The sequence below is a fragment of the Semicossyphus pulcher genome, unplaced genomic scaffold, assembly GCF_022749685.1.
Source record: "Semicossyphus pulcher isolate SPU_LCO1_2020_fin unplaced genomic scaffold, fSemPul1.0.p SCAF_18, whole genome shotgun sequence".
In the NCBI taxonomy this organism is placed as follows: domain Eukaryota; kingdom Metazoa; phylum Chordata; class Actinopteri; order Labriformes; family Labridae; genus Semicossyphus; species Semicossyphus pulcher.
In genome coordinates, this window is record NW_027211691.1 from 19290892 (window position 1) to 19309983 (window position 19092).

The 19092-nt window shown below is 44.7% G+C and overlaps 1 protein-coding gene across 13 annotated transcripts in view; it reads left to right on the forward strand.

Moving 5' to 3' along the window:
• The window catches only part of scrib (scribble planar cell polarity protein), a 64556-nt gene that overhangs the window by 28592 nt on the left and 16872 nt on the right, over positions 1–19092 (forward strand). For 10 of the 13 annotated variants that reach the window (XM_069667045.1, XM_069667046.1, XM_069667034.1 and 7 more), the window contains exons 3-29: positions 459–537; positions 1052–1141; positions 1590–1646; positions 1975–2038; positions 3130–3204; positions 3284–3428; positions 3966–4084; positions 4201–4400; positions 4741–4907; positions 5725–5852; positions 5947–6072; positions 6188–6367; positions 6468–6854; positions 8319–8381; positions 10817–10906; positions 10999–11076; positions 11152–11469; positions 12508–12588; positions 14125–14373; positions 14816–14926; positions 15028–15204; positions 15292–15408; positions 15644–15832; positions 16016–16135; positions 16642–16698; positions 17233–17289; positions 18641–18721. In XM_069667045.1, the coding sequence (XP_069523146.1) occupies positions 459–537; positions 1052–1141; positions 1590–1646; positions 1975–2038; positions 3130–3204; positions 3284–3428; positions 3966–4084; positions 4201–4400; positions 4741–4907; positions 5725–5852; positions 5947–6072; positions 6188–6367; positions 6468–6854; positions 8319–8381; positions 10817–10906; positions 10999–11076; positions 11152–11469; positions 12508–12588; positions 14125–14373; positions 14816–14926; positions 15028–15204; positions 15292–15408; positions 15644–15832; positions 16016–16135; positions 16642–16698; positions 17233–17289; positions 18641–18721 (3605 nt within the window). The remainder of the gene's footprint in view (positions 1–458; positions 538–1051; positions 1142–1589; positions 1647–1974; positions 2039–3129; positions 3205–3283; positions 3429–3965; positions 4085–4200; positions 4401–4740; positions 4908–5724; positions 5853–5946; positions 6073–6187; positions 6368–6467; positions 6855–8318; positions 8382–10816; positions 10907–10998; positions 11077–11151; positions 11470–12507; positions 12589–14124; positions 14374–14815; positions 14927–15027; positions 15205–15291; positions 15409–15643; positions 15833–16015; positions 16136–16641; positions 16699–17232; positions 17290–18640; positions 18722–19092) is intronic. The other 3 variants (XM_069667035.1, XM_069667044.1, XM_069667036.1) reach the window with 2 other exon arrangements.

The following is a 19092-nucleotide window of genomic DNA, read 5'->3' on the forward strand; positions in this document are numbered from 1 at the left end:
TTTTTGTTAGCTCATGAACATGTGGCTGTTTCATTAAAATAAAAGAAGAAGAAACGTTAATAAACCAGCTTTAACTTCACACTATCTCAGCACAAACAAGATTTCTGCATGAGTAACGTCAATTAGATTTCCATCGTCATTGGTGGGTTCACTAAGAAGATAGGGAGATCCCATGGTACTTCACAATGACATCAGCTACAGATGTGTGATTGCTTTCTTCAGTGTAGGGGGGGATTAAGACGTAATAATAAACTTTGACCACGTCCTTCCTAGTACAACTTCCATCTATTTCTGTCTCATTTTCCCTTCCTTTCGCTCACTTCTCTGCTCTTGCACAGCTGCTTGTGATTAAAGGAAACTTAAAATGATTTGCTCCATCGAAAATGATCCTCAAGCACCACTATACATCTGTGCGTCCATGGTGCTGACTCCTGTCTGCCTCCTCTTTTCTGCTGCAGACATTCCTGAGATCCCCGAGAGCATTAAGTTTTGCCGGGCCTTGGAGATCGCAGACTTCAGTGGAAACCCCCTGTCCAGGTGAGCCCTGTGACTCAGTGAGAAAATATGATGCAGGAGAAAAACAGTGCAGCAAACAAAGCATTATATAAGCAATATATCTGTGTGCTCTATTAAATGTGCATGGACACGTTTGAATGCATAATCTGCTCTTAATGCTGATTTCTAACTGAAATTCTTCAAATGTTTCTGTCGCTGAGTGTTAATTATGCACAGTGCGTGAACTAATGCATGCAAGAGATCATGCTTTGTGTATGACAGTTAATCCCTTTGATATCAGATGTAAAGTCAGAGCTCTAACCCTCTTTTTACAGCCACAGATGAGAAATGTCTGAGTGGTGTTTCACCTTTTAACTGCCTCCTATAGAAAAGCGACGGCCTGGCGGGCAGCAGCTTTGAGGCTGAATACTTCCACAGATGTAAAAGACCCACTAGTCTCGTGTGTGTGTGTGTGTGAGTCAAGTGATCCCATGCATTGTACAACAAAGCCTTGAAAATCTCTCCACTATTTCCCCCTCCTTTCTTTCTGCTCCAGATTGCCGGATGGTTTCACTCAGCTCCGAGCGCTGGCTCACTTGGCACTCAACAACGTGTCATTGCAGACGTTGCCCAACGACATTGGAAAGTACGTACACACATGCACAATCTCTAGGATAGTAAAAGAGACTGTTTTCAATTCAACATTTCTGATCTAAATTATGGTTAAGAATCTACTCTGTTAAAATTGTTAAATCATGCCATCACACCGGTCCCTGTTGTCAGACTGGAGGCTTGGACTCAGTCAGATCCTTGACGCATGAGGAGACTGAGCAGGTTTTTAAGTATGAGTGCGACTCTGTTGCCCAGTGGGCTCGGAGACAGCTGGTCTCTGGGCTCTGGGCCACTGCTGGGCTCACACAGATGGACGAGCCCCTCACCATGCCAGGCAGCCTAGACGAACAGACCTGCCATCTGACTAACCAACCTGCCTCTCCTCTCCACTCTCTTACTCCCCCATCTTCTCTTCTCAACGCTGCCAACTCCTCTTTCTCCTTCCACTCGCCTCCTTTCCTCTGCCACTCCTCCTTCTATAGCCTCGCCAACCTGGTGACGTTGGAGCTCAGGGAGAACCTGCTGAAGTCTCTGCCCACGTAAGTGTCATCTCCCTACAGTGTACATTTGCAAGGGCCTCCCTTCCATCTCTTTCAAGCACAATAAGCTCGGTGTTTAAATAACAAGACGACAACGTACCCATAAATCATGAAATATTATTACAGCAGTTTCTCCTTGTGTTGCTTTTAAAATATACATCACAATTTGGAAGAACATGACAGAAGCTGAAATGCACATGTAGCAGCGTAGCTTCAAAGACATTCTTTTCATATGTAACATGTGAATGAATGGCATGTCTGCTCTTTGCTCCTACAGGGCGCATACTCGTGTGACTAACTCCATGTGCTCTTTTGTGTGTGAATTCAGGTCGCTCTCTTTCCTGGTGAAACTGGAACAGCTGGACCTGGGCAGCAATGAACTGGAACTTTTGGTAAGACAAATGTCAATCTCGCATTCGCAACACCCCCATGTTTACCTCTAAAAACACAGCAGACCCAGTCAGTCACACCTGAGGCCCTGTGTGCACTGTACCCCACAGCGGGAACGCCCACCTGTCTCAACAGGACAGGGTAAACAATGCCTCATGACATGACGAGGGTGGAGGCTGAGCAAACTGTTGACATAACGCCTAAACCCTGTCTGACTGCCTGCATTCTCCTCTATTTCATTTAGACTTCAGTTTGAGGTAATTTGGGGAGACATAGCATAGTGACTGCAAGAGTGCAAACAAATATATGTTAAAGTTATAATCTCGACGATCTGTTTCGTTCTATTTGTTGGCATACGCCCCAGATAACCAGACGTCCAGTTGTAACTCTGACGATCGCTTTCCTTCTTAGACTGTTTGCTTCATCTGAGCGTCTTTTTCTTTGGATTTTCACTTATTGTTTAAGTTGTATCTGTAGTCATCCATATTTTCTTTGTTTGTTCAGCTATAGTAGATTACTGTTTACTCGCAACACTTGCAGAGACCTGAAAAGCTGCAGCAGAAAAATAAAGGCTATTAAAAGAGGTGGTGCAAATTTAAACTTGATGATTAGTGCAAAAACAGTGCAGTGCAGATGTGCATAAAAATGTATAACCACATAAGTGAGTGTTAAATTATACCTTATAAGAATAACAGATCCCAGAGAGAGAAGATCTGTCTTTAATCATCCTCTTTCTAACGTCGTTGGACTTTTAACGGCAAATACAAAAACAGAAAACCAGATTCATTCATTAAGATTTGAGGTTCATTCAAACTGAACTCTGTAATTCTTACAGCAGTCATACTAAAATTGGAAATCCAAAGCTAGAATCAATTTTGCACATCCTGACATTAAAATGTAACTACGAATCATCCAATTCACTAACAGTGTGCCTGTGTATTTAGGGCACATGCATTCTGTTTATGCTGTGGTCTCAACCCCTCCAAGGAGCAGCTTTCTGCTCACTGTTGCGTGTATTGATTAGAGCATGCAGTCTCTGATTTTGCGCATAAAACAACCAACTGACCCTATGTGCTCCCTCTGTACCTCACAGCCTGACACCCTCGGTGCTCTTCCCAACCTGAGGGAGCTGTGGCTGGACCGTAACCAGTTGTCTTCATTACCACCCGTGAGTACCGTTCTCTTTTAAAGGTAATGGTGGTGTCGTGCATCTGCGGCTTCTACAAGTACACTGTGTTTGCGTGCAGGAGCTGGGGAACCTCCGGAGGCTGGTGTGTCTGGATGTGTCAGAGAATCATCTGGAGGAGCTTCCCTCGGAGCTTAACGGCCTCCTGGCTCTCACCGACCTGCTGCTCACACAGAATCAGCTGGATGTCGTGCCGGACAGCATAGGTGAGACACACGGCAGAAACAGGGAGACATTGTCAGTGCGGAGATTTAGAGAGAAGACAGTGTGGGGTTAAAGGTGCCAGTGAGGCGTTACATCTGATCCAGGAAGTCCAGTTTTAATAACGGATTATACCAGAAGACTGTGAAGAGGTTTATAATGGTCTCTCAGAGGACTTGGTGGCAATTACAGTATCTTTTGTTGACTATATAATTCAGGGCTTAGATGACACATTGCATAGTAGCAAAAGTACAGCATCAATTTTGTACTCATTGGCAGGTTTTTCTTTTTACCTTTCTCTTTAGCATCTAATTAGGCTCCACAAAATACAGCTAACCCTGTGGCATACACGTTGGTCTGAAATAAGACCAGCACTGCCCTCTACTGGAGAAATGATACCAGTGAATAGTAGCACAGGCAGCAACAACAGCTGTAATTTTTCATTCACTTCCACAGAATGGGCTTACACATAAAGATCACACAGTCTTAGTGTGTTTTTGCTGCAGTTTGTAAAAGTTGTGTTGTTGTGTTTTGTTCTCCAGGCTGCCTGAAACAGCTGTCCATCTTGAAGGTGGACCAGAACAGACTGACCCTCCTCACCGATTCAATAGGAGAGTGTGAAAACCTCACAGAGCTCGTCCTGACAGAGAACCTTTTACAGGTACACAGGGAGACATAAACCACTTACAGCAGCCTTACGTTGTCCATTTAACATCTATTAAGCTCCATTATCATTTCCCCTGATTTATTAATGGCTTCTTTCTCGCTACATTAAAGTCACTTCCTCGCTCGCTGGGCAAGCTGAAGAAGCTGACCAACCTGAATGTAGACCGCAACCGCTTGGGCGGCGTGCCCAAAGAGCTGGGCGGCTGTGCCAGCCTCAACGTTCTCTCACTGAGAGACAACCGCCTGGGCAAGCTGCCTGCTGAGCTTGCAGATGCCACCGATCTGCATGTGCTGGATGTGGCTGGGAACAGGTAACCTCACTTAAAGTCCTGCACTCTAAAAACACAGCAGCTTTTCTTGCTAAGGTTAAAGAATTCAATTGGATGCCTTCGCCAGCGTCACAGGCATCCTGCAGAGACATTGGGTTTGCCTCACGGCTATGCATCATTTTCAGAGGGTCTTAGGTAATTGCTGAAAGATTATAGAGGGGCAAGGTTTCTGCTGGATAAGGAACATCAAATTATAGAAGTTAGAAGACTTTTGTGATCACCAATTTTACCATAAAAGATCACAGAACTCTCCAGTGGTTTATATTTCATTTTAAGTTGCTGAAAAGATGGCTGACCTGACCTCCTCCCTTGTTTCGTCCAGATTACAAAACCTGCCTTTCGCCCTGACAAACCTCAACCTGAAGGCCATGTGGCTCGCAGAGAACCAGTCGCAGCCGATGCTCAAGTTCCAGACGGAGGACGACGAGCGCACAGGAGAGAAGGTGTTGACCTGCTATTTACTGCCCCAGCAGCCTTCTCCGAGCCTCGGTGAGTAGCGCTTAGATAATGCAATGTAAAGCATTAATTGGTCTAAAGTCTTGCTCAATCATTGAGACGTGAAAGGCATTTAAATTGTCTGTGCTTGTGGCCTCTGCAGCTTTTTTTGTAGTTTAAATGACACAAGTAGTTTTTACTTAATTTCTAAAAAAGCCACAGCGTGCTTTTGGGTCATATCTTTTTAACAAATTGATGCTTAAACCTGTTATTTTGAAAACATAACTGCAAACCTTTTTTTACTGTAGTAACTAGTAAGAAGTTAGGTTCATATTTGTATGTTCACAATTTTGTTTAGGTCAGTTACCGGACAATTCAGTGTATAAGAAGCACTTCTAATACCTTTTTTAACATCTAAAAAGTGGGCTGCGTCCTGTTTACCAGTGTGACCATTATACCGGTATAAAATGCAGAGAGAGGTATTTTATTGTGGTACGATATTTTACCCAGACGATGCCCCTATAATCTAGCTAAAGCTTTGTGATGAACATGCACCGCCAGTGCAGCCGCCGTAGGCTGAGCTTAACTACCGCAACATTAGCTAGCAGGATTGCAAACTCGACACGGCGTAAACAGATGGTAGGCTATAATTTGTGTGTGTTTCAAATTTAAATAGTCTTAAAAAATGTTTTTAAGTTTTTATTAATAAAGAGCTATAAAGAACCTTTTTCCCTCTGGGAGCCCCCCCAAAACAGACTGCGTCTTATGTTCCGGATTTTATGGTACTTCCAAGCTGTCCCTTCAAAAGTAATCTACAGCTCAGTTTGACATCTTGCTCTCCTCTGCACTTTCCCTTTTTTGTTTCCCACAGAGAACTTGCTACAGAACAGCGTAGATGACAGCTGGACAGACAGCAACCTGAACCGAGTGTCAGTCATTCAGTTCCAGGAGGAGACCAAGGCTGAGGAGGAAGACGACGAGGCTGCAGCAGAGCGCAGAGTGAGGAAACGCGACAGTACAGCTCGACTTTATGCCGTCGCTAATGCGTATTTGTTTGCCAAAATCCCGTTTTTAATCTTTCTTTCTGTTTCAGGGCCTTCAGCGCAGAGCCACGCCGCACCCCAGTGAGCTGAAGGTGATGAAGAAGGTGATTGAGGAGAGGAGGAACGAAGCGTACACATCCAGACCTGATGGAGAGGAAGACTTTCATGACCCACAGGTACGTACATCATTCTCTGTAATAGTTATCATGTCAAGGGAAGTAGGCAAAATGAAGCAGAAATGTCACCCCAGATTTAATCCTGAATTATAGAAACTGATGCTTTTGGTTTCAGGAGAAGCGGCTCAGTGACTTGTCCAATCAGAGCCATGACTCCCAGGTGTCTAACAGCACACTGTCAGCCCACTCCCATGAGGACAGACAAAATGTGACCACACAGAGGGAGGACCTTGTAGACGGCCACTCCCCTCAGGAGGAGGAAGAGCTGGATGAGATGGAGGTGGAGTACATCGAGGTGAGTGTTTATCCATTAAATTGTGAACAGATGTGTTTGGACAATTCCTCATTACTATCCTTCAAACTGAGAGAAAATCCTCCTGTTTTCTTTCCTGCAGCCTACTGTGCACTTTGCAGAGGAGCCCATCATCCGCGGCGGGGATGAGGACGACGAGGAGGACGGCGAGGATGGCGAGAGGAGCGACGAGGAGGATGAGAGGCCGGTCGTTCCCGCCGAGAAGCAGCGTCTGATCAGAAAGGACACGCCACACTACAAGAAGCACTTCAAGATCACCAAGCTGCCAAAACCGGAGGCCGTGGCTGCGCTGCTGCAGGGCTTCAGCCCCGACGGCCTCAACTCCCCGACGCAGCCTGCCGAGGATGAGCAGGACGAGCAGGACGAGCAGGACGAGGAGGACGAGCTGAGCTTGTGTACCCCTCAGCAGCATCGCAGGTTGGAGGAGCTGGAGGACAGCCGGCACCAGAACAACTCCAGTCAAGTAAAGGTACGGAGAGATGTCAGCTGTGGAGGGAAGCATGCGAGTTATTAGTAGATAGTAAGAGGATGATTTATATTAGCATTACTTTCCTACATATATAGAGATATAGAGTCTTATTTTACGCTTAAGATTTTCTCCTCACGTTGTTGAGTTGAATATATTGTCTGCCCGCTCACTGCCTCTACGTAAGCACTTAATACTGTATGCATAGAGTGCCCTTAGCACCTTGCAAGTTGCATTAAGTTTGCTGCTAGCACTTATCAAGGATGTGGAAACGCATGCAGGGTCATTGTGCAAACGAAGACATGTATCCTTGAGCATAAATCAAGGGAACTACTTTCCCAGGAGTTGATGTTGTGGTTTGGCCAGATGTCCTTCACCAAACACTTTGCATCATTTAGACACACACATGTTCTCACATTGGAAGCTTAATTACTCTTTAAATCTGTGTTTCCAAATAAATAGCTTCTTCTTTGCACTAATAACATACCACATATAATGAGCAGCTGCAAGCCTTTCTTGCAACACCACCAGCCCAGTTCAGCACTAAACTTCTCACCATATTTATCAGCCATCTCCTGATTTTAATTGAATAATGACATTTTCACACTATATGCTCTCATAACACTGTGCCTGTGTGCTTGTTGGTATGAATGGAGCGAGTGCCAGTGCTACTTATGCAAAACTGAATCTCCTTATTGATCGTAAGCTCTCGATGTATTTGATATATTTTGATTCATCACGCTGAATGTAGGACGCTCACACTGTGATCAAACGTCACCTAAACGAATCTGTGCTGTGCGTGTGTGTTTTATGATTGTGGGTCTGGATTTGTGGCCGACCTCAGACCAACCAGAACGTATACTGGCAGAGCTGGAATGTGAGATCCAACGAGCCTCTATTGTGTCTTGTTATAATCTTTAATGGTATATTTAATTTACTTTAGATATATAAAGATTCTTCTTGTAAATAAAAGTCAACAGGACAAAATTCTTTTTTTTTTTGCTCTGATTTTATTAAACCTTTTTGTTGAACTTTCTGTAAATGACTTTCGTGAAGTCATCCTTTTTTTGTACAGTCTTTGATTTTACAAACACAAGCCTGTTTTCTAAAATGAAAGCTTGCTACTGGAGGAGTTTGCTTTCTGTGGTGTGGAGGCTGGGAGCTTTTGCCTTCTCCTGTCCGCTCTCTCTACACTGCGCTGCAGCTCAGCTCCTTGGTCTTGTCTTTCCGTCTCTGCCTGTATTTGCTTCTGGTGGCTGGGGAGTGAGTGTGGGATGGCTCCTGCTTCAGGGTGGTCCCTCCCAGCAGAGGTCCCACAACCTGGAAGCAGGCAGATGAGTGCTGGGTGTGTTTGAAGTTTTTGGAAATTGTGGGAGAGTGATTCTTTTTTTTTTTTTGTGCGTGTGAGCATATTTTTATTTTGGCCTGACTAATCCGCATGCCTCTCGCTGGTTCCTGTCCTAACAGGGGGTGTCATTTGATCAAGTCAATAATCTGCTGATTGAACCTGCTCGAATTGAGGAGGAAGAGGTCTGTACATACTCTTTCCCGTCAAATCTGTCTCTCCATGCCTCTCACTGACTCATTCATTCACCCACCTGTGTTCAGATGTAGAAAAAGAACCCACAGAAATCCACCGGCAATCCGAGCCAATCACTAGGGACCCCCTAACCACAACTCATGTATGAGGAGGCCAGAGTGGCAGAACCTGAATGCAGGAATGAAGGGAAATTTGTATTTCTTACTTTGTTTTTTTAACTAGACAGCAGCGGTTCACACAAAAACGTGCAATAAGGTTTTATAAATGTGCTAAGTTTGAGTGCATCACTAGTGAGCAACGTCCTTCACTGTTTTGAACCTGCACTTTGACCTGGCCAATTAACTCTTTTAGTTCTCTTTCAAGGAGCTAAATGGTTCCTTTAGTCTGATGTATGACGGAGCAAGGTGTAATGGTGTAAATAAGTAATGCCCCACCCACCTAGTCAGGGACTGTTTAATAATGTCCCTCAAACCTAATTCAGATTCTGGTCCCTGCAGCAGAAATGCTCCTCCAAAGTAGGGATAGACCGTTTATCCGCCGGGCCCTTTGGCATTTTGACGCATATCGGCATCGGCCTTTTTTTTTTTTTTTTTTTTAATCTGACAGCCGATAAGAGTTCATTTCTTTGCAAATTTTATTTAACTTTGTTTTATTTACTTTATAAAACTTCTGGAAGTTTTTAATTTATTTATTAAAATTTTCGGTTAACTTTATAAGAGATGCTGCTGACCCTGGGAACTCCCTGCACTTTTTGTTTGTTTGTTTACTAAACATATGCTTAAAGGCATTTAAACAAAGTTAAGTGTTGGAGTTTGTATTATTCAAAATTTTGACGCCAATATTTTCACTTTTACTGCAAATGAATATCGGCTCCAAATATCGGTTATCGGCCTCCTTGACTACTAATAATCGGTATCGGCCCTGAAAAAACCATATCGGTCTATCTCTACTCCAAAGGTTCCTGGTCTCTGAGGAAAGTTAAGACATAATTTGTGCGATCGCAGGCACAGTCTGTTCCATCTAAATCTTATACATTACGTGTGCTACTAAACTAGAACTCCATTCAGAGCCGGTAATGAAGCTCTTTATCTCACAAGTTCACCATGGCAGCTGCTTCTTTTATTGTGCCATATTTCTCATTCACAAGGAGAAGCTGTTAACATATGACTCACCCCTGATTACAGCTTTTTAATAACGAGTAGTTAGACTTAAAGGAGCTGTCCTTGTTATTATCCGTACACATTAGTATTTAATCTTAATGTGTAGTTTAATCTTTAGCCGTCCAATGAATTAACGCTGCTAAGTAAACAGTAGCTTTGTACATGGTCCTGCATTTGACACAAAAACAAGTCCAGCATCAGGTCCTGCCACACTGTGTCTCTGCTACTGTACCTTTCCTCTGCTTCTGCTGCTTTGCTTCCTTTCATCTACCTCTCCACGCCGTGTTGCCCTGCAGTGAACGGGCTGGTCACACTCTGGTTCTACACCAGCTTCCTCCAGGTGTATTTTGTTTGGTACAAACAGGTAACTCAGCTGGCGGCCAAAGAAGGAGCTCCAGATTGATGAAGATGGAAGACGTTTACCAGCTGTGTCTTAATTGTCAATCGTATGATTTAACTAACTTGATATTTGCATTGTTAATCTACATTTTTTTGTGTGTATGTATCTGAATACTGTCAGACTTTGTTGTTAGAAACATTCAAGTTTCATTTAGTCACATGTAAAAATAGTTTCTAAACAAGTATTTGTGAGCTTAAAGCCTTTTGATATGAGTGTTATTGTTGTTGTTTTTCTGCCTAAGAACTGATTGTCATCTCATTACAAAAATGCTGGAGTATCTACACTTCAGCTCCAGGATGCAGCCCACTCGTTTCATCTTCACATTTCCCCTTTTCCTTCCACCTGTCCCTCATTTGTCTCCATTCCTACCATTTGCATGGCTTGCAGGTATACTGAATATATATATACAGTCTGTTACAGCTTCTTTAGCGAGTCCCTTCTCCCGTACACTCTTTATTCAGTAAGGGTCGAGTACAATTAACGAAGTCCTTAGACAGTTTATGTTTGTTCTCTTTACGTCTGAAGTCTAATGTCAGGTAAGTGGAAACGGAGGGATGATTTCGATAAAGCTTATTTTTTGTCACAACATTCTTTGAAAGCCAAATTCAAGGCACAAAATCATCCAGCTTCCATGTAAACTGACGTTAGGCTCCAGACAAGTCAGTCCATCCATCTGTTGGCATGGTGACAGGATGCTGCTGTGATAAGACCTCACCCTCTTGCAGAAGGAGGGAGGTGGCCCATAATGTAATCTTAAGATTAAGAAACATTACAGGCTGCCCCCCTCTCAGTCTGACCTGAGCTGAGTGGTCTTTAGAGGAGCTTCACTGCGTGTTGTGTTGACTCCGCCTTACTCGACTTGCAGCACAACCTGACCATCCAGAGGCAAACAGGCGGCCTGGGTATCAGCATTGCCGGAGGGAAAGGATCAACACCTTACAAGGGAGATGACGAGGTAAGATGTGCACCTGAAACCTGGTTAGGTTCAAGAAATCAAAGGCGATATATTATACAAAATTCATTTATTGGTTTTGTGTGTGTGTTCAGGGGATCTTCATCTCCAGAGTATCTGAGGAGGGTCCTGCAGCCCGAGCAGGGGTGAAAGTGGGAGACAAACTCCTAGAGGTAAAAGGTTTACTTTCATCTTAAGCAAATCTTTCTCCGTACAAGTCGGTCATTCCCTCTGATCTTCTGTCTCAGGTGAATGGAGTGGACCTCAATGAAGCAGAGCATCACACAGCAGTGGAAGCTCTTCGTAGCTCCGGCGCCACAGTTTCCATGACGGTGCTGCGGGAGCGCATGGTGGAGCCGGAGAACGCCATCACCACCACGCCGCTGAGGCCGGAGGACGACTACTTCCCTCGGGAGAGGCGGAGCAGCGGTCTCGCGTTCAACTTGGAGACGACGCCAAGCGGGCCTCAGCAGCGGCTCTCCACCTGCCTGATCCGAAACGACAAGGGGCTGGGGTTCAGCATCGCGGGGGGGAAAGGGTCCACGCCATACCGCACAGGAGACACGGTGAGACTTGTTAACTAAGCCCCAACAACACTGGCTATAATGGTTTTATCAGTCGTTGATTGCGTCTTTTGCTTTAGATCGTCTTGCAGTGTCATCTTTCTGTGTTTAATGAGTCCCCATGACATAAACATCAGCCAGCAGGGCAGTCTTGAAGTTAGGTCACAAAGTGTTTGCAGGAACTGTCTTTTTACAGCGTCCACTCCAGCCGCAGCGTTTACAGTCGTCACCAGGGAGACAGAGATATGAATAGCCAGGACTTGACACCCGATAGGTCAGCTGTAATTGGACGGGGTGAGGTGCATATTTGGGCCAGCGCGACAGTGCATCGCAACTCATGCAGCTCACCGGGCCCGCAAAGAGGAAAGGACTCATAAACTTGTGATTTAGGCGGGTCTGACTGTAAGTCTTGCCCCTCTTTCAGAAGCTTTTTGAAACGGACGCAGTGACTCAGCTGGATGTTTGTTTATTTGAGGAGGACGTGCTGCAGACTTTGCTCCTGCATGTGTTTACACATTTTGCTTCTGTGAGGCAGATGAGGAGTTCAGCTTGGTTGAACAAACTGTTTTAATTATCCAGAGAGAGAGGACAGTATGTCTCAGGGGTCATGGTTTTTTGAATCAGCTGATTGTGTCTTGATGATCAAATAACATGCTGCTTGTCACTCGTAATTTATGAATGTGTTTATTATATTATATTTACATCACATTTTCTTGTCATGTGCTGCTAATATCTCAGATATGCCTCTATAAAATGCAAGCTGTGACAAACAGTGACTGACTGTTAACCCCCCCATTTTAGACAGCTCACAGTTAGCACATTGATTTATAGCAGCTTGCAGCCTGTTGCACCAGTTTACCTCCAACCCTGACCCTCTAACGTGACACACACATGCAGGGGAGGCCACAGAGTTAGTTGCAGTTCATAAGCAGCATGTCTGTTATCTTTATTTCTGAGAAACACTCTTAAAAACTGAGTAATTAATTTTAAAATGTACATAATGTTAAAAAAACTTGACAATGTTTTGTGTCTTTTTTTTAGGGAATCTACATCTCACGCATCGCAGAAGGCGGAGCGGCACACAGAGACAGCACGCTGCGTGTAGGCGACAGGGTGATCTCTGTGAGTACTACCCACCGCCTCCACATCTCCATCTGTTCATCACAGCACTCAGAGGATCAAAACAGGGTTTCCTTCACTATGTTTTCATGTGGAAATGTCAGAATGGCTGATCTGGTTTCTCCTCCATTATTACCTCCAATAGAGATCTTAGAACGGTGTTATAGTAGCTACAGTTTTCAGGTGGCTAAAGAACAAAATATAAAACTTCATATTAATCTCAATCTTTTTTAGCCCCATTAAGTACAAAGTAAAGGAAACTCTGCATGTCGCTTGTCATCGCTACGTTTTGACATTTCCATGTCCGCAAAACTAACAGAAAGTTAGCTTCACTGACGTCACTCTCAAAGATCAAGCTGGCAGCTGAGACAGATTACTAACACAATCTTCATACTGATTCTAACCCAGTGTCTCCCTTCAGTTGGTTAAATATTCAAGTACTGAGGTTGTACTGTATGTCTCCCTGCTGTACGGTTCCAGTATGAACTCTCCATGCTCTCATTATTCTGTTGACTTGCATGTTTTTATATCCAGTCAACGCCTTGCAAACTTTCTCATCTCTCACTGTTAACAAATTGATGATTTTGATGCGTCCTCTCTGGCTATGCTCGATGTGAAACTTTGTGCTTCTTTAATGCAAATCCTCAGAAACGCTTCCTCTGCTTTCTTTCCGAGTTTCCTCTCCTCTTTTCCTGCGGGAGTAAATTTTTTTTTAAAGCTTTTATCCAGTTATCTTTATGTAGGCTGCCTCATTTTCTCTCTGTCTTACATCTGCATGATCACTAATGCGTTAAATGCATCTCCTTGCCTGCTTGGTGGTGGGTCCGGTGTTGGGGTGGAGTGGGCTGAGCCTGTCGTCCCTGCTGACATGGTAAACACGCGCGTGTGCGACCACAGCAGCGGGTGCAACAGCGCGTCGGCCGGTGGTAAGAGCTGGTACTGTCGGGTCAGTGCTGACCTCTGCTTGTCACTTTGGACCAGAGTTAAGTTTTTAAGACAGTGCATGCCTGAAACTCTAATACTGAAGCCAGGCTAGAAAAACTAATGACTTAATCGTTTTTAGAACAAAGATGCAGCAGTCCTGGGGCCTGAGAGGCTTGCCTTTGTTGACTTAAGATCAAACATTTTGGAGAAACTTCACTTCCACTTGTATTTTAAGTAAATTAAGGCAAGACTGGTTAGTAAAGTACGAGCAGTCATGAGCTGCAACAGGAGCCTTCATGACGCTTGCTCGTAGCCTTCCTCCCCCGGCTAAAATTGCCTGCAGCAGCCCGCTGTTCCCCCCGCTCCCTCTTTTCCTCTGCCTGTTCCTGTTGCTCTGTAGGTGTTCGGTTCTTCAAAATAACAGTACTCACTTTGATCCACTCACAAACACACTTATTTCTGAAATAACATATATTGAGAGGAGACTGATTTCCGCATGCCATTTCCAGCATGTATCTTTCTTTTTTAACTCTCATCCCGGCCAAATGGCTCGTTGTCTTTGGGAGCTTCTTGGTGGGCTGACACCCTCCGGGGTTGGTTTTACTGTCGATCCAGATCAATGGTGTAGACATGACAGAGGCCAGGCATGACCAGGCAGTAGCGCTCCTTACCGGCACCTCCCCCACCATCGCCCTCCTGGTGGAGCGAGACCCGAAAGCACCAGGGGGCTCTCCAGGTCAGTCCCGGGCGCGAGCCCACTCCCCTCCACCCCCAGAGCCCTCAGACTCACCCGACCAGGAGGAGGAGGGCCTCTCCCTTCATGGGAACCACCTGAGCCAGATGGAGGACGAGTATCCGATCGAGGTGAGGCCTCTCGGGAGCGACTTCAGCACTTTGATATGTTTGAAGGCTTTTTAGTTTTGTAGACCTTGCTTTAGACGCCTCATTAACGATTCAGCGTTAATGTTTGTTCATTTGGCCCCCGCCTTACCCTTAATGCCGTCCAGTTCCAGAGAAGATGGTGCATGGTATGAAGGCTTGGTCCACTTTAAGTAATGCAGTAGTGTAGAGCGTAGCCTGGTTATAACTGCTGTGTCATCCCGATTGTCAATAATGCAAAGATACTGCTGATAGAAGATACTGTTATCTTAATAGCGACTAATGTCAGAAGATAAGTGCATGCATTAGAAGGATTTGTTTTGATTAGACAAAGTATAGATGTAGAAACGAGTTACCTGTGATATGTTTATTTAATTCAATCTATTAGATTTAGGCTTGAAATATTTCCTTCCTTTAATCCTCACAGGAAGTGACCCTGGTGAAGTCAGGGGGCCCTCTCGGCCTGAGCATCGTGGGAGGCAGCGATCACGCCAGTCACCCATTCGGGGTCAACGAACCCGGCGTGTTCATCTCAAAGGTGAAACATCTAACGACATGCGACTTTCCTTGTTTCCAAGTTTGTATTTTTTTGTTTCCTAAAATATGTTTCTCTCTTCCTGCCACGCCTCTCGTGAACAGGTGATCCCTCACGGCCTAGCATGTCAGAGCGGACTGCGCGTCGGGGACCGAATACTAGAAGTGAACGCCATCGACCTGCGTCACGCCACACACCAGGAAGCCGTGCGAGCCCTGCTGGCCAACAAGCAGGAGATCCGCATGTTAGTGCGGAGGGACCCCTCGCCCCCTGGGATGCAGGTACAGTCAGCTCAATCTAATACTGATGTACTGACACATGCCGGTTCACCTGACCTTGCCTGACAAACTGTGTGTTTATCATTGAAGGAAATTGAGATCCAGAAGCAGCCAGGGGAGAAACTCGGCATCAGTATTCGCGGAGGGGCCAAGGGTCATGCAGGAAACCCCTTTGACCCCACAGATGAAGGCATCTTCATCTCTAAGGTTCTAAAACGATCTTATATGTCACAACTTTACATTTGTTAGTACATTTTTAGGCTTTTTCAACACATTTGAAGGAATTGGAGCTCAAAGAGTTACTTTATTACAGCTTATGAAACAGTCACAAGTTATACTGTTTGTTGGACTAAGTAAGGAAAAATGTTAGACCTTGGTGGCCATGATAACAGTTACATCGTCGTCGTAGTCATCAGCTTATCATACTGTGGTATTCAAACAGGTGAGTTCGAGCGGTGCAGCAGCCAGAGACGGACGACTGCAGGTGGGCATGCGTATCCTGGAGGTGAACAACCACAGCCTGCTGGGGATGACGCACACAGAGGCGGTGCGGGTGCTGCGTGCCGTGGGAGACTCCCTGGGCATGCTGGTGTGTGAAGGCTTCGACCCACGAAAAGTAGCTTCTGTGGAGGTAAGAGTTTACAGAATGGATTTTAAAGGAAAGACTAGCCTTCATTGTCTTTATTTCAATTGAGGTATAGACTTGCAGATAGAGTATCTTGAAAAATAACTGTTTGTGTTGATTTTGTATCATCGATTTGTTGTAACTGATATTTCAAATTGTCAAACAAAAGTATTTTTGGTCCGTTTCCAGGCGTCTCCTGGCATCATCGCCAACCCATTTGCGACAGGGATAGTCCGTAAGAACAGCTTGGAAAGCATCTCTTCTATAGACCGAGACCTGAGCCCAGAGGAGATCGACATCATGCAAAAGGTAGATTAGACGTTGTTACATACACTGATATATTGCAGAAAGCAGTCATGTACTGTCCAGGCGGGATAAAGCCCGAGAGAACAGTGTTGGTTTAAACACCAGGAGGCAGAAAACAACCCCAGATAACAGCAACTGTTAGAGGTCAAGTCAACACGTGAGTCAGATGTTTTGTTCCCAGCAGCACTGTGCTTCCCCAGCACTTTGGTTTCAGCAGGTGGAATTTTTAACAACAGCCGAGTTTGACTCACTCCAACCATGAACACCACACATACCCATCTTTTCACTCCAGCCCCCAGAAAACGCCAGCACAGTTGTTTATTTTGTCTAGATTAGCTTTTGGGAGACTGCCCGTACTAGAGGAATGTCAGGGGGCTTGTTGGTTTGCTAGTTCCTGTTGTTCCTCTGCACAGTTTAAGGGTTTTGTCGCGCAACCTCTGTCAGAGCAGGCGCTGCTTCTGTAAGGATTTACGGGATGGGCGTGAGCATTTATTTAATGTCTTCTCCAGGAGTCTGAGATGGTGAGAGAGACGTCGCAGTGGGAGCGGGAAGAGATGGAGAAAGTGGTAAGTGAAACTAAAAATCTATTACTGTTCGGGGAGAGCTAGAGAGTTTGCAACACAGCGAGGGAAGAGAATAAAACATTTGCTGTATCAAGGCTACAAAACACGGCCTAACAATAGTCAGAGTGGAGCTTTAGAGTGAGAAGCTCGGGTTGTTTGTTAGCGGGTGAATGAAGCTTCTCCTCTGCACCCCGTGTGGGTATTGTGTTTGACAGAACTATTCCTGCAATGTCCCACCTTGCATGCTTTTTCTGCTCCCATAGCTAATGAATAGAGCACTTTTTAATGTGTGCCGATCTATCCTTTCTTTCCCTTCTGTTTTTCTCTCCTTTCTTTACCTCTGGTGTGTTTGGTGTGATCATCCAATCATCCAATCATCTCCATACCACTTCCCAAATGTTGTTTTTCTCCACTTCACCCCCTTTAACACGTCTTTCCTCCTCCATAAACCCTCCATCTTAACCTCTCATCGCATCACTGTGTGGCTGTGTGTGCTTGGGTGTACTCTCCTCCTCCTCCCTTCCTTTCTTGGTGAAGGAGCGTATGCGTTTGGAGCGTGAGGAGGCAACTCGCCTGCTAGAAGAGGAGACTGAGGTGAGACACTCCTCATCGACAGCCTCCCTGTCTGACAAAGGGCCACAAAAATACCACATCACTATCTGCGCAGGACTTTACCATTTGTTGTTATTTCAGGGGGAAAAAATAATATATGAATAAGGCAATATATTGTCGTCCTGACTCGTGCAATACTCTTATCGATATGCTGGATTAATTTACAAATATATGGAGCTCGAAACAGATTTCCCTGCGATTTCAACTCACCGCATCACTACGTCATTACGCCTCGCATCAGTACTTATGACATGAATAAGGGTAACATGAAGAAGGAGACAGCAGGATAATGTCAGGCAGCTGTGAAAAGACGTTAAGAGATGCGCCGGCCACTTTCAAATCCAAAGTCCTCATTTGTTTTTACAGCTGTTCTATAATTCTGTTAACTTAATTTACAAACTAAAACATTGTTTCATCTCGGTTTGTGTCAAATTGTATAAAACTGACACCATTAATCCTGCACTTCACCTTTTTAGGGAAATGTTGTATTCTTTAGTTAATCAGATATCGTGATATTATCGTTATCAGGGGCCGCGTATCGCATATCGTATCGAGATTTACCCTGCGATTCCCACCCCGAGTGTTGAGCCATATTCATTCTTGGTTGAATTTACTGGAAAGAGTCCAGGTTGAGTGCTAAGTAGTAGATTTCGCTTTACTTGTATTGACGCTTCAACAACAATTGTAAGTGTTTGTGAGTGGCAAGGGTGGCAGGGCAGACCGTGCCTACATGGTTATAATTGAGCGAGAGGATCAGGAGAAGGTAGATTAAAGATGTTTGTATGTTATAGTCCAGTAGTAAAACGTATCACTATCAGTTATATTTGGTAGAGACGCACATTAGGCTTCTCTCTCCTTTGGCAAACTGGTAAGAAAATACGTTTAATAACGACTAAATCACAAAATCATTTTAACATCTTCTGTGGAACCTGCTTTTACTAGCCCACATCGAGCTCACAAAGCTTCTGTCACAGTGAATATTATCCCAGGAAACTTTGCCACCTTTTCCTCTCATATTAATGTCTGATCCGGTTTCTTACGTCACTTCTTAAAGGATGAGGCTCGCTGTTCTTTTCAACAAACCCAACAATCTGTCATCCCGCCACTTAATACTTTATCACTTCTGCAGCTAATGCCCATTCTTTCCTACTGTGGTTAAAAAATGTTGAACAATTTTCAGCACCTCACTGGACTCCTTAAGTTAGACAATACAGCACCTATTGGTTGTTTTGAAACTTGTCTAGCCGTCTCTGATTTCCTATAGAAGATTCACTTCGAAATAAACCTCATCTTAGTCTCCTTCTTACCTCTCTTCTCTATATATTCTCTTTAGAACATTGGCACTGGACCTCTTAAACTTGACTACAAAACTCTGGCTGCACTGCCCACCACCAGTCTGCAGAAGGTCAACAGGGTAAGTCTTTCAATATTTTCTTATGTTCTCAGGCAGCTTTATAAATCCTGTAACTTTGCAATGAGAGTGCAGTCCTCTCGAGCGGTGAGTTGCTCGTGTCTTTGTGCGGGCTATGTTGGAAATGGCCTTCACGGCTCAGAATAGACCCCTTCATGGAATCCTTTGTGTTCGTGTCCTGGGAAACTGAGTGACCCAGAGCCCACGAGTTGCCCCTCCAGGAGCGGGAATGTTAACCTCCCTCCATGTGCATAACCTCCAAGTCAACATTACAGATGGTGTCTTCAAGGCCAAACCCATTACAACATGTCACGGCAGTGTGATGTCATTTTGTCCTACATGAGAAGAACCTGGATTAAAGGAATAATATGAGG